The sequence below is a fragment of the Perca fluviatilis genome, chromosome 18 (genome assembly GCF_010015445.1).
Source record: "Perca fluviatilis chromosome 18, GENO_Pfluv_1.0, whole genome shotgun sequence".
NCBI classification, from domain to species: Eukaryota; Metazoa; Chordata; class Actinopteri; order Perciformes; family Percidae; genus Perca; species Perca fluviatilis.
This window is the reverse complement of record NC_053129.1, coordinates 22833554-22847138: the sequence shown is the minus strand read 5'-3', so window position 1 is coordinate 22847138 and position 13585 is coordinate 22833554. Positions and strand designations below refer to the sequence as shown.

The 13585-nt window shown below is 41.5% G+C and overlaps 1 protein-coding gene across 4 annotated transcripts; it reads left to right on the top strand.

Annotated features, from left to right (window-relative positions):
* Window positions 1–1901: 1901 nt before the first annotated feature.
* On the top strand, window positions 1902–13274 carry mideasa (mitotic deacetylase associated SANT domain protein a). Of its 4 annotated transcripts, none has more exons than XM_039781408.1 (13): window positions 1902–2444; window positions 2913–4632; window positions 6324–6536; window positions 7072–7414; window positions 7518–7584; window positions 7680–7822; window positions 7948–8051; window positions 8361–8436; window positions 9868–9956; window positions 10580–10723; window positions 10919–11035; window positions 11545–11711; window positions 12276–13274. In XM_039781408.1, exons 2-13 carry the CDS (start codon window positions 3145–3147, stop codon window positions 12532–12534), a joined length of 3210 nt encoding a protein of 1069 aa, XP_039637342.1. In that variant the 5' UTR covers window positions 1902–2444; window positions 2913–3144; the 3' UTR covers window positions 12535–13274. The 4 variants fall into 4 exon arrangements, with proteins under 4 accessions (XP_039637342.1, XP_039637343.1, XP_039637341.1 ...); XM_039781409.1 differs by having other exon boundaries at window positions 6321–6536; window positions 7680–7807; XM_039781407.1 differs by having other exon boundaries at window positions 6321–6536.
* The last annotated feature ends 311 nt before the right edge of the window (window positions 13275–13585 follow it).

Below are 13585 nucleotides of genomic sequence, written 5' to 3'. Positions count from 1 at the left end.
ACAAGCTAACTAGCATATTTACTACAGATAAGCGTAGCAAAGCTCGCTTGACCACTTACCTCGCTTCGTTGCACCATTGCGATCCCAGTTAGAATCCAAACAGTCCCCAATATACATGTTCCCAGTCTGTTGTTAGCTAGCCGGGTCATTCCAAACATTTGTTTATTTTAGAAATGAGATAATAATGGTGATGGACCATAGCTGACGTTAGCCAGAGTTAGCCAGCTAACTGCTAATGGATGGGGAGTGATGATCCCCCAGTGCTCTGTTTCACAGCGGCGGTGTTGACGTCACAGCGCTAGTCTCTGTTGATTGATCCGCAAACTCCTGCAACATTTTTCTGGTTGAACATGGATATTTGCTATAGATCCTCAGTAAGTTATATTGACCTATTGATGCCATTATTTATTTATTATGCTTAAATACCTGATGTTTAATGTTTAATTTACTTTATCATATATAATTTCATTAATAGGCTATGTATTTTCTTTACACACTGAGATATTTAATTGTAGGCCTACAGACAAACTAAATGTGGTATAAACAGCGCACTGGACAAGGTAAGGAAGGAACACTCACAGCATTGTTGGGGCACCATTCAAACTGATCAGTTGTGAGCATCGTTGTCGAAAAATAAACATTAAGAGTAGCAAAGGCGTTGCAGGAATGTTGGTGCTCCTGATAAAAATATTGATAATTATTGTTATTTTAAATTATGAGCATCAAAATATACTTTAAGTACTCAAAAAGTATTCATTATGCAGACTGGCCCATTTCAGAATAATTTATATTATTGGTTTATGTGTACATTAGCTTACTTTAATGTTGCAAAAGGTGAGGCTTATACTCCCGGAGAGCTTGTGAATTTCACCAAGGGATCAATAAAGTCTTACCTTTTATCCAGAATAGTGCATCAGCATTTACTTTGAATGAACCCACTGCATTTACACATGTAGGGCTGTGAGGAAAAAAGTTAAACCTGGCTCAACTTTGTTGCAACAAACTGTAAAGTCATCTGGCAATGTGCTGCACTGGCCAATCAAATGCTCATTCCAGCTAAATTATCTTGAAATAGCTCCAAACCTGGATCTCTTCATTCTCATCCCTGCTGCATCACACTGAGCTGTGAACCGTCCCAGTGCCAGCTGGAGGTTGCAGTCTGATGAGGCAGAGATGCAATCCTGACACGACACTTCCCTCCTGTCAGCAGTGCCTTGATACATTTATCTAAAGACACTAGGCACAACCCTGACATGCCCCATGGACACAGCTCTGACTGTGCTCATGCAAAGGCATTCATCTTGGGTCAAAATAACTGTTTTGAAAGATGTTTTGTTAAAGAACTTCACTGCCTCGTTAAAATATGGTGCTGCAGGACAAAGAAAATATGTGCATTAAGCAGGTGAACATTTATTTAATTTATTGTTTGCATCCTTAAGAGTTAGGCCTAATTTCCTTCTCTCGATTCAGCCTCAAAGTAAAAATTTCCCTAATTCTTTGATTGTGTTCACTACTCTAGACTATTTACAATAGAGATGTAATGACCACAAGTTAGAATGTGTGTGAAGAATGTGTGTGTGTATATATATATATATATATATATATATATATATATATATATATATATATATATATATATATATTATATATATATGTATGTATATGTGTATGTATTTCTGTAAAACTTGTTCTGTAAAAAATTTACATGTGAAAGATAATTCTAAGTATTTTTTGGAATAATCCCATAGGGTTCAACCTCTTATATACTGTCTATGGGTTCAACCCACAGCAAACTGTTTCCGTGTGGTGGTGAGCTGAGACTCCGCTTTCCGGGCAGCTGTGACAGCAAAACAAACGTACACGGATATAGCGATGGGAGTGGCCAGACAATCGGATTGGATAACAGGATGTGAGTTGAGCTGTTTTGGGGTGAGGCGGTACGTTCTGGGGTGCACAACTTTCTGCTTGTTTGCGCAGTTTCGCAGCGAGCCATACGTTCTGGATAGACTGACACACAACGTTTAAACCCGCGGGGCTCAGCAGCAACGTGTTCAAATCAGCGGAAATACCATTGCAGGCCGCTGCACGGCACAGTTTCCACACGTTCACCGTCTCGTGCGTGGTTTACTCTTCGGTTGCTGCGGGGAGAAAGTTGTGGACATTTTTTTCCCCCCTGAAGTGCACGGTTTTACGATACAGTGTGCAACATTGTAACTACGTTTATGAGCCTCTCCAGCCTTTCCGTGTTTTTGGATTATGTGTCCGTGGGATTGTAAACTCGACTGTTCGCCATATTGTGCGCTGTGAAACTCGAGGGAAAGTTGTCTGAGTTATGACATTTGCTGCGCAGAATCCCTTCATGAAGCTGCATGCATTCGACTTTGATCGAAACCAAAGTGACTCCATGGAGCTGGCCATGGAGAGCTCCGTGCACCATTGATAAGGTATACACACTGTGTTTAACTCATGCTAACTAATCTGCCTTATTGCCTAACATTACTCGGCTCTTCAGACGCTTCCTTATTGCTGATATTTAACATAACATCACTGGCTATCGCTCGGGTGATTGCACGAGCCCCTTCGTTTCCTGTATTTCTTGTTATGCCAAATGGCAGCGATACAGTCAGCGCCTCCTTGGTGCTGTTGGCCGCCGCTTCACAACTTCTTAAGTTTCTAACGTCCTGTCTGCACGCACCTGGACGTAAATATCGAAATATAGCCTATAGGTTTTGATCCTCCAGCGCTTACATCAACACATACTCTCTGACTGGTTTTCACTTTACTGACTGGGCTATTTGCTCGAGTAGGCCTCAATTTCCTCTTTGCTGCATACGAGTGAAAGCCCACTGAAAACTTTGTGTGCTTGTCTGTAGAGAAAAAGAAAGTGTCTAACCCCTCCTTTCTCTCACAAGGTCCGGCACCATAAAGAGGATGAGAAGAAAGGACAGCAAACCTCAGATTTGATTTTGGAAGGAGGGTTACATGCTCCCCACCCTGCACTTTCCTTTGGGATTTATATTTCCTCCCAAATACCTCTGTATACACCATTAGACAAAGAAAGCACACTACAGAGGCAGTAAACTTTTGCACGCTTAGAGATCAAGATTGAGAGCTCTTACTCCAACATTACCTTATACTATTACTATGAGTCTTCCTTCTCAAGTTCATACTGACAAGACCGGCAAGCATCGGGCTGCAGCCATGAAAGAGCCTGTGCAGCATTCAGGCGAGGTTTATTATGGTATTGGACCTCCGACTTTAGAGTCAAGCCACAGTGACTCTGCTAGCAGCTCTGGTGTTTACAATCCAGAGAAAGGGCCCCAAAGTATACCACACTATCAACAGGCTGCTCCAGTAAAGTGGATGCACCAGGACTCTGTACAGGCCCCTGGCTGGTCTCAGGAGCCTCCTGCTTCAGCCTGGGGGCAGAACTTTGGCCCCTATATGAGTGGAGCGAATGTAAGGGGTCACGTGGCGTTCCACAAAGGAGTCCATGAGGGTGTAGCTCTGCCAATGGGGGGAGAAAATCCACTGCCAGGACCTGTTGAGGTTTACAGAGATGCCACCCAGGCTCAAGCTCAGGGGAGGGGGCTCGACTGGGAGCAACACACTGCGGCTGCAATGCACCAGGCTCAGCTGCATGTATATCAAAATGCCCACAAAGGCGTGGAGCTCCAGGGTCAGCCCCATGTACCTTCTCACACTTTGCAGGGATCCATGCTGCAGCCCTTCCAGACAACATTTAGGCCCAGCAAGCAACAGTTTTCATCAGGTTATTACTCTGTTTTTCCAGGCAACAAGGGAATTCCGAGCCTGGCGTACGGTGAGCAGCCTAAAACTCAACAACAGCTACTACACCATATGCAGCAGCAGCAGCAGCAACAAATGCATCACAGTCGCCAGCAGCAGCAACAACAACAGCAACAGCAACAGCTGCAGCAGCAGCATCAGCTTCAGTTGCATCAACAGCAACATCTGCAGCAACAGCAGCATCACCAAATCCAACAGCATCAAATGCAACAGCAACAACAGCTGCAGCAAATGCAGCAACAGTATCACCAGCAACAGTTACAGGAGCGACAGCAACAAATTCAGCAAATGCAACAACAACAGCAGCAAGTGCAACAACAAAATGTGCCACAGCAAGAAACGACACAACCACAGGTACAACCAAACCAGCAACAAACCCCAAACTTTGTGATTTTTCAGCCTCCTAAGCCTGGTCCACCTGACACAGCGCCTAAAGAGGATGTCCAGTCAGTGGTGCCGCAGCAGGAACCAGAGGCCCAAACCAGTGACGCATCACCCGTACCTGATCCATGCCCCGAAAAGGTAGCCACAAACCCTGCAGAGCTTTCAGATGCACTGCTGGCTGCCCCTCGGCGTTCACGTCGCCTTTCCAGGGAGGGACAGTCCCCACTGGGACCCCCTTCCACAAACATTTGGTCTCAAGCATCCAAAGAGCCTCCACCATCCCATAACGGAGTAGCAGGCACTCAGGCTGTTAAAGGAGGGGAAGTGACAACAGGAGGGGTCATCCGTAGGAGAAGGAGAGCATCTAAGGAGATCAACTTGGAAACTCTGGCCCAGAAGGCTTCAGAAATGGAGTCTCTGCCTGCTAAAATGTTCAAGGTTAAAAAAGAAAGTCACTTATTACACCACCACTGTAATTATTTATTTATGATGATTTTACCACAAAATAGCAATTTTAAATACTTGCTTAATAGCTAGTTTAGATGAGGAAGAAAGTAAAGGGCAGCTAATCTGTGCATGTAAGAGCAAATTTTCTCATCTGGCAAAGTTGGCGAGCAGCTGCATAAAGGGGAAGAACCCTGTTTCTATGCTGAACTTCCCTTTGGTTTACAAAATCCTTTTCTTAAGTCTGTTCACTTGATTCCTACAGCTGTTGAGCCTCAGCTATAGCCCAGTCATATTACAGGACCTTGTCATGCACCAGATATTGGTCCAACCTGAAAAAAAATATTTAAGATTCCTCCTTTTTGGATTTGAAAGATTGCTCTCATTTTATAGCCGTAAGAAAAATGATACACTTAAAGCTGTTATTCAGGATTTCTAATGTTTACATTCTAAGTGGCACACCCACTACAACCAGCTTCTTTATTTTCTCTTCAGCTGCTTCTCTAAAACAGACACTAAGCACCAATACCAGTTGAACTCAGTGTTCGTTAGCACAGGGACATTTGGTTTTCTGCCCTCAGGGGGTTATCAGGCTTGTGGCAGGTTTTTGTGCAGACTGCGCATGCTGAATTTACAGTTGGAGCAGCTGCATGTCTGCACACCTCCACATTCCTCAGGCTCCTTCCTAGTCATTCAGCAGAGCTAGGGAGAGGCCGACCTGTCAACCTGCACAGCTACATACACTCCTATACTCCCTAACACACACCAGACAGGTTTAATATTGCTATTCACAAACCAGAGCTGGTGTATTGTGGTGCAACCCTTTTGTGAGTTAGGAGATGAGATTCAAATGTCTAACTTTTCCTGAAGAATAAATCATAAAACTGATTTTATGTTTCACTGCCACCAGTTGACCTTTGGATTGCTCAAATTTGTATCAGCTTGACTAGACATACCAGAAAGCACTCTTAATACTATAGAAATGTATAGTAATACAATTAATTTTTTTGAAAGCGTAAACCCTATGTTACATTTGATAGATGCAGCACTTCACTGATTCTTTTTTATTTATTTTTTAAATCTGTAGTAGTTAAAATCAATCAACTTTTTGTTTAATAAATGTAACACTTAAAGTGGGCAATAATTAGCTATTGGTTCTCAGTTGATGATTTAGACTTTATTATTAATTAATCCATTGACAGAAAATGAAAGAGCAACTGTTTTAATAATTGATTTATCGTTTCAGTCTATTAATCAACCAAAAATGCCACATTTTCATTGGATCACACATGTTAAATGTTATGATTTGCTCCCTTCCTCAGTCTTAAATATTTGGGTGAAATGACAATTGAAGAGGTCTTCTTGTATTCGTGTGGTGGCCATTTTTCATTTTCGACTTTTTTTTTTTAAACTATCACAGACTAAACTATTAATAAAAAAATAGGTTATATATTAATCTATGATTTAAAAAAAAAAAAAAAAAAGAAAATTGCAGCCGTCATAATTTATTATAAAATGCAACAAAATAAATGAATGTTGTAGTTCATTTGAAAATCACACAATCTCCCTCTTTTTATATCTCAATTCCTTTTCCATGTTCTCTGCTTCATCTCCCAATCTCCCTGTTACTTTCTCTTTCCCATCTCTCCTCATCTTCCCGCCTCTTTGCTTTGGTGCCCTAGCAGGAAGATGGTTCTTCAGGCAGACAGGCCAATATGGTGCCTCTGGTTATCCCTGTATCAGTGCCAGTGCACAGTAGGCAAGCAGATCCTCACGGTGGCTGGACTCAGGGACGACTCGGCCAGGGTGAGCGGCCTGCAGGACAGTCCGATCGCAAACCTGTCATTGTGGCTCGTCGGCGATCACTCAGAAACTCCATGACCGAGAGTTTTGGCCAGGTTAGTATTGTAAGGAGATCCGGTGTTAATCTTCAGTCAAGTCTAGTTCTGCCTAAAACTCCTGGTTGATCGGCGACAGCAAACACTTCTCGAGCAGCTGCTTTGTCTGAAATTCACCAGAAGAGCAACTGATGCATCCGTTTACTGCACAAACAAACTCAAGTTGTTTTAATAACAAACTCGGTCAGTAATATTTGCAACCGCCATCTGCACGGAGCAAGTAGTTTTCCACACAACAATGGGCCTCAGTAAGTAGGTAACCTTGCAGACTGTCGCCTGCAGGTCTTCATCTAACAGGGGTTTCATTACTCCATGCAATATTTAAAAACTGATCCGCTATCAAAACATTTCAGAAAATTCCCATTGGAAAGATCAGACAGATCTCCATAGCTGACATGAATTGATTATGGGGGATCAAATGCACCTACAAATACATCATCAAGCTCAGATGCAGCAGAACAACTTAACTTTTCATTAGATTGATATTAAAGAAAACAAAGTAATGGTCTAATCAAACCCTCAATCTTCTGTCTAGGATGGGGAAAACAATCCCGGGCCGGACGAGGAAGGAAAATCCAAATTTAAGTACCGACCTCGTCCCGAGCCTCTCATCATCCCTCCGCACAAACCATCCACCTTCATCCTTCCATCCCTCTACTCCAGCATCTCTTCCTACCAGAGCAACCTGCGCTCTCCAGTCCGCCTGCCGGACAACCCCCTCACACTGCCCCCGTACACGCCTCCACCCATCCTGTCTCCTGTGCGCGAGGGCTCGGGACTCTACTTCTCCACCTTCCTGACCAACATCGCCGTAAGCAACCAAATCCTGCCACCGCCACCTGCGCCCAAATCTGCGACGCGCAGTCTGTTGCGCTCCAGTAAGTCTCAGTTTTTGCTTCTTTAAGTATGGATCGGAGACCAGTTCTACTGATGAGGTGTTCTCAGATGTCTAACGAGGAGATTTTGTTTTTGTATTTGCAGCAAGTTCAGAAATCACACCTCCTGTTCTGTCCTTGATCACTGATGCCACACCTGCTAGCCTTGAACCGTAAGTACAGCCGCCTAAACAACTTTCAATATCTGACCCAAAAATAACTTATCAGAAATGTGCTTACATCACCAGAACTATATATATATTTTCAGACGTATCAACATTGGGCAAAAATACCAGGCAGAAATTCCCGAGTTGCAGGATCAATCTTCCTCCCAGTTTGACCTGCACAAGGCTGACTTGGTTTGGATCCCTATGGAGGACTCCCACCTCAAACACGGTGACCAAGAGAGCAGTTAGTATCTCACATAAGTTATTTACTGATCGTTGTTTGTTTTTTTTCTCCGTGTGAGCTTTTTATCACAATCTCATCCACTAATTCTTTCAAATGCTCGTCATTTTCTCTTCTGTTTTTTGTAGTGGAGGATTTGCTGAACATGGCTTGTTGCAGTGTGTTCAGGGGTGGAGGAACCAACCAGGAGCTGGTTTTACACTGTTTACATGAATGTGGAGGTGATTTCCTTGTGAGTATAGTGACTTATAATCTATTTACTGCAGTTCAGTTTGCATGATTATTAACAGTACAACTTTTTACTTTAATCAAAATCCTACAATTTGACAGCAGCAGAATTTGTCAGTCTTTAAAAATGTGTTTACATTTTTATTACGATGTCTTTATGACCATGATAACATGCATTTTTCAAAAATGACTTTATTTTCACTGCAACTTTGTATTTGTTACTGAACTGTTTGATAGTCATCGTTGCAAGACTCAAATGAGGAACAATGAGCTTTTTCAAGAATGTATTGTGATTAATCACGTTGATTTTAAGGAAACACTGGGACGTTTGATGCTTCAGGACCCAGTTTTCCCCAATGGTCATCACCTGGCAGGTTATCACTACTCAGGTGAGCTTTGACATTACAGAAAAATTAAAGCTGTTCGCACAGATGTTTCTGACTGCCTAGGTCTCTTCTTTATCTTCCGTCGCTGATTTCCTTTGTTCCGGTGCCGTCGGAGGTTCCGCCGGATGTCCCTCGTTTGTCGGCCGGATGTCCCGCACCTTCCGCTTTCTTTGTGTTGGCATTCTAAACTCCGGTTGAGTCCGTCGATTCGGGAAACCTCCTCCGAGCTAGAACCTACAATCAAATTATATTTAACTTTTTTTGGAGTAAAATTCTCTTCACAAACTCGACAGCCATTTTAATTCCAGAGCTTGTTTCCCTACGTTCCTCCCCGGGTGGGAAATTAGCACCCGCCACCAGCCAAGCGGGTACTTTTTCAAAGTGGCGGGTGACTTTGCCTTGTATACCAGCCACAGTGGCGGGTGGATTGTAAAACATTCTTTGTAACGGATTGGACATCTTTTGTCAAAGAATGATGTTGCTAAGTAACAATAATACACAATGGAGTTAGGTTATGTTACTGCTATAGAATCCCCATAATTTACGGATTTTGCTGCTTCATAATAAAAACATTCAAATAAAAAAATAACTGAGAACTTTTATTGTGAAAAAACTTATAGGAACAGAAACAGTTCACAGCCGGGGCTTTGACTACGCATATTTCCGTCAACTCCAGACTTTTGTCGAGTAGTTTTCAGCGCTAGTCTGTGACACCACGGAGCTGAGCTGAGGTACAGACAAAAGGAAATTGTCGGTTAAAAAAAAAATGTGGCGACATATCCCCGGTGTTAAGAGGCCCGCCGCGGATTCAGCAGTAGTTGTTGAGGGCGAAGTACAGAAAAGGAGAAGGCGCATAACCATGGTGGCTGTAGATCATCATCAATACTGAAGATGGTAAAAGAAACCTTTCCCATCTCTTTACCTCTAAACACAATGTATCAATTGTTGGCACTGCCTTAAAACCTCAGAGCTAAAATATGTATTAATAATAAAAAAGAATGTACTGAAGCAATTCAAAATATGCTAGTGCACTTTTTATAAATTTGAATTCTGGAAAAAATGGCTGGTAAAAAATATAAGTGGCTGGTAAAATTGTGCATTCACCAGCCACTGTGGCTGGTGGGCAAAAAAGTTAATGTTCCACCCAAACAAGGTTCTTCCCAAGGCTATTTTGCAGAGGCACCATACCTGCGTCCTGCGCTTAGCGCTGCCCAAAACAATTGCGATTGGTTTAAAGAAATGCCAATAAACTAGAGCACGCTTTTCTCCCATCCCGGAATGCTATGTGGACTAGCCAGACCCTCCTCTGAGGTGCGGTGGAGGAAGGTCTGGCAATGCGAGACTACTGATTTCCTAACCTATATACTGTAAATGTTTCTTAATTCTCTTTTGTTAAGCACACATTAAATTGCATTGCGTCTAATTCACTCGCAGGCTCTGACTGCTGGACTGCAGAAGAGAAGTGCTACTTCAATAAGGGGATCTCTGCCTACAGGAAGGACTTCTTCATGGTGCAGAAATTGGTATGCTCATTAGTTTTACCCTGCAGCATTAACGATTATGAATCAATGTGAATAACTCTAAAATACATTTACATTTGATTATATACTGTATGTGCTCTGTGTAGCATTTCAACACCAATAAATCAATAAGCACATTACTTATGAGGCATTGGTATAATTGCTTTAAACAAAACCAAAACACAGATGTTCAGCCATTACTCTCCTGAGACTGCATTTTACAATATGAGGCCAGATAGTGATGGAAAATGTCCTTTTCTTTCATCACAAACAGACTTAAAACTTAATGAGTTTAATGAGTTTGCAAACATGCAAACAAGACGAAAATTAGACTATTCAAGCCACATCCTCTATGTGATGGGAAGTAACTGGATTTATAGGAAACGTGGTCTTCATTTCATAGAATCATGAACAGCAACAATACCACTGGCATGAGGCAGAGGCTGTCGTAAGCGTGTTCTTATTCACATTGTGTAATAATGTACACAAATTATTAATACATTTTAATTCAGTCGATTGGAAGATGCATCCCGCACAGCAGCCTCACTGTGGAAACAGTTAATTAATGATATTAAATTCTGCATGTGTATTTTTTTTTTTTATTTTTTTTTGGGCCGATTTTAAAGGTGCAGACCAAGACTGTGGCTCAGTGTGTGGAGTTCTACTACACATACAAGAAACAGGTGAAGATCGGACGCCACGGGATTTTAACCTTTGGCCCGCCAGATTCACCAGGGGAGAAGCCCACAGAGGTTGTGGTGGACATTAAGGTAGAGTGGAGTACCATTACATTACTCAGTTAATGAGTGAGGTTACGAGAAAGTGATGTGATCATTTCATCTTTGAAAAGGGACACCAAATAATCTTTTCAAAAGGGTGTTTAGGGTGTATAAATCCAAATTTTAAAGGTTGGTTCTAATATTTTGTGCTCTTATCTTGTATTTTTCTGATGTGATTTGTTACAGAGTTCACAGCAGACAAAAATGACTCAAGGAGAGATGGATGGAGATGAAAATAAGGATGTTTCTTACGAGAGCAGCCAGCGGGCAAGGGTTGCTCAGTCACTACAGGCTCATGACTATGTAAGTATTTCACTACATACTCTAGTATCTGCAAGTAGGGCTGAACAATATATCGATATTATATCGACATCGGTATGAGGTTAGATATAGTCTTAAATGTTGGCTTTCGTGATACGACACAAGTGTGGTCTTTTCCTGGTTTTAAAGGCTGCATTACAGTAAAGTGTGGTCATTTTCTGAACTTAACCGCATTACTAGCTGTTTTATTATTTGCCCTAACCCACCTAGTCATTGTATCCACATTATTGGTGATTATTTATCAAAAACTCTTTGTGTTAATCTTTTGTGAAAGCACCAATAGTCAACCCTACAAGATTGCCGCAATATTGACATTGATTTTTGGTCAAAGATATCGTGATATTAGATTATTTTTTATTTTATTTTTTTTATTTTTTTTCATATCGCCCAGCTCTATTTGCAAGGCAGTTCATCGACTAAAAGTACACCCACAGTAATAGAATGAAGTCAAAAACTGCAAAACTAACCTCTAGTTATTTTTGGTGCTCCAGGCAGGGACATTACCAGTGATGAAAGAGCCACACTCTTTGAATAAGGAGGCTCACCACCCAGCAGCACCTCACAGGCCTCGGGCTGAGCCTGCAGCAAAGAAGAGCAAAGCTCCAGCGAAGCCCCCACCGGATCCTGACGCAGTATTTCCGTGCAAGAAATGTGGCAGGTACGTCAGAATCATCACAGCGATTTACTTTGTCTTCACATATAACTTAGGCTGTGACATGACGTCTTGATTTTGCATTATATGGTCCTTTTTGTTATAGTTTTTTTTGCTCACCCAGTGTTGCAGTCTCACTAATGTTTGGGAGATTTGTAGCTGCAGTTACAGTAGCTCATGTGATTCACCTCATTGTGTTGATCTTCATGTAGGTCAAAGATATGGATATCCAAAGTATCTAACAATAGATAAAATAGGAGATAATTAAATAATGACATTGTTATAATAGGGCTTTGAAATTGTGAAATAATCTTCCTTGTTTGTTTTGATGGGCAGATAAGACTGTGATGAAAAGTAGAATTATGAAAGAAAATGGGGAAATGGCGTTGTGAAATTAAAACTTTTCGAAAGAACTGCTTTTTTCAAATTTAGTGTACCTCTCTGCAGTAGAGTTTAGTAGACTTTGTGATCTTCGATCAGATAGTGTTGCATCATTCCAAACCGCTGCTATTGTGTATAATGTTGCATACTTCTCCTCACCCCACCCACCCCCCACACCCCGTGCCATAGGGTGTTTTATAAAGTGAAGAGTCGAAGTGCCCACATGAAGAGTCATGCGGAGCAGGAGAAGAAGGCTGCAGCGCTGCGTCAGAAAGAGGAGGAGGAGCAGGCAGTAGCTGAAGCTCGGGCCAGGAAGGTAGCGGTGGCGGCTGCTGCGGCGGCGGTGGCGACTAATCCGGGAGGAAATGGATTGACGGAGCAGGCAGAGTTCAGCAGCCATGAAGATTCATCTGAGAAAGAGGATGAGAAAGATGAAGACTGGCACTGAGAGACAAAAAAAAAAACAGGAGAGAAACCAATGAGAAGATGGATTGATGGGTAAAAATTAGGGTAGAGATGGAGGTCGAATAAGAGAGGGAGAGATGAAAAAAGATGTCCTGCCCAACAGAGCGCAGAATAAAGACTCTGTTAAACTTCACACTCCTTCCCCGGCTGACGCTGGCTCTTGGTGACCGCTATCCATCAGCCAGCCAGTCACATGCCACATCTTCACACATTTTGTATCTTTTTAATATTCAGAGGAAGTTTATTTTTTGTAAATGCGCTTATTCTGTATGCTTCTGCTTTTGCCAATATTGCCTTTTTATATCCTTTATTTAATTGAATATATGTCAAAATATTATACATTTTCATTGCGTGGATTTATGATATTTCATAAGATAATCAGGATGCCTGTTTAGCACTAAAACATCAAGATCAAAGCAATCTTTCACTTTACATCATAATCCCTTTTAAATAAAGATAGGGTAAGGGCTTGTATTTATCTTCTTCGGAAAATACTGTGCTGAATTTTGCAGATTTTCATCAGATTTTTAGGTTGGTTGCACACTTATTTTACAACTAAGGGAGCTTTTGAAATAATTATGTACAAAAAAATATATATGAGATGGCCATATATTTATGAAACTGCATTTTTGCAATGATTTTTGGTAATATAAAAACTAATCATGTCAGCTGCAATAAGACTTTGAATTGAAAAGTTTATTAAAATATCTACTGTTCTGAGAAGTGTCTTATTTTTTTCAGTCACAAAATGGTCAGTTTATGAATGCAAGACTTTTTTGAACCAGCAGGTGGAGGCAGTGGTTCAGGTTCTTTTGCATGGTAGTTCATTCACACACGTGTGTGTGTGTGTGTAGATAAATAGACATTTAGTTGTTGTCTGCATAGATTTAAGATAAACTTGGTGGAAATTCTTTGTGGATCCATTTATCATTTTACCTCCTTAAATCTTGCTTAAAATGCTCACCTCAAACAAGACTCTATATCGACTAAGCAAGAAAGATTGACTACAATAAAATATAAGTCCAAAAAACTAT

Coding starts and splice junctions, on each gene's coding strand:
- mideasa (XM_039781407.1), top strand. CDS start 3,145: ATGAGTCTTCCTTCTCAAGTTCATACTGACAAGACCGGCAAGCATCGG. Junction 7,415..7,517: donor GCGCAGTCTGTTGCGCTCCA/GTAAGTCTCAGT, acceptor TTGTATTTGCAG/CAAGTTCAGAAATCACACCT. Junction 7,823..7,947: donor ACACGGTGACCAAGAGAGCA/GTTAGTATCTCA, acceptor TGTTTTTTGTAG/TGGAGGATTTGCTGAACATG.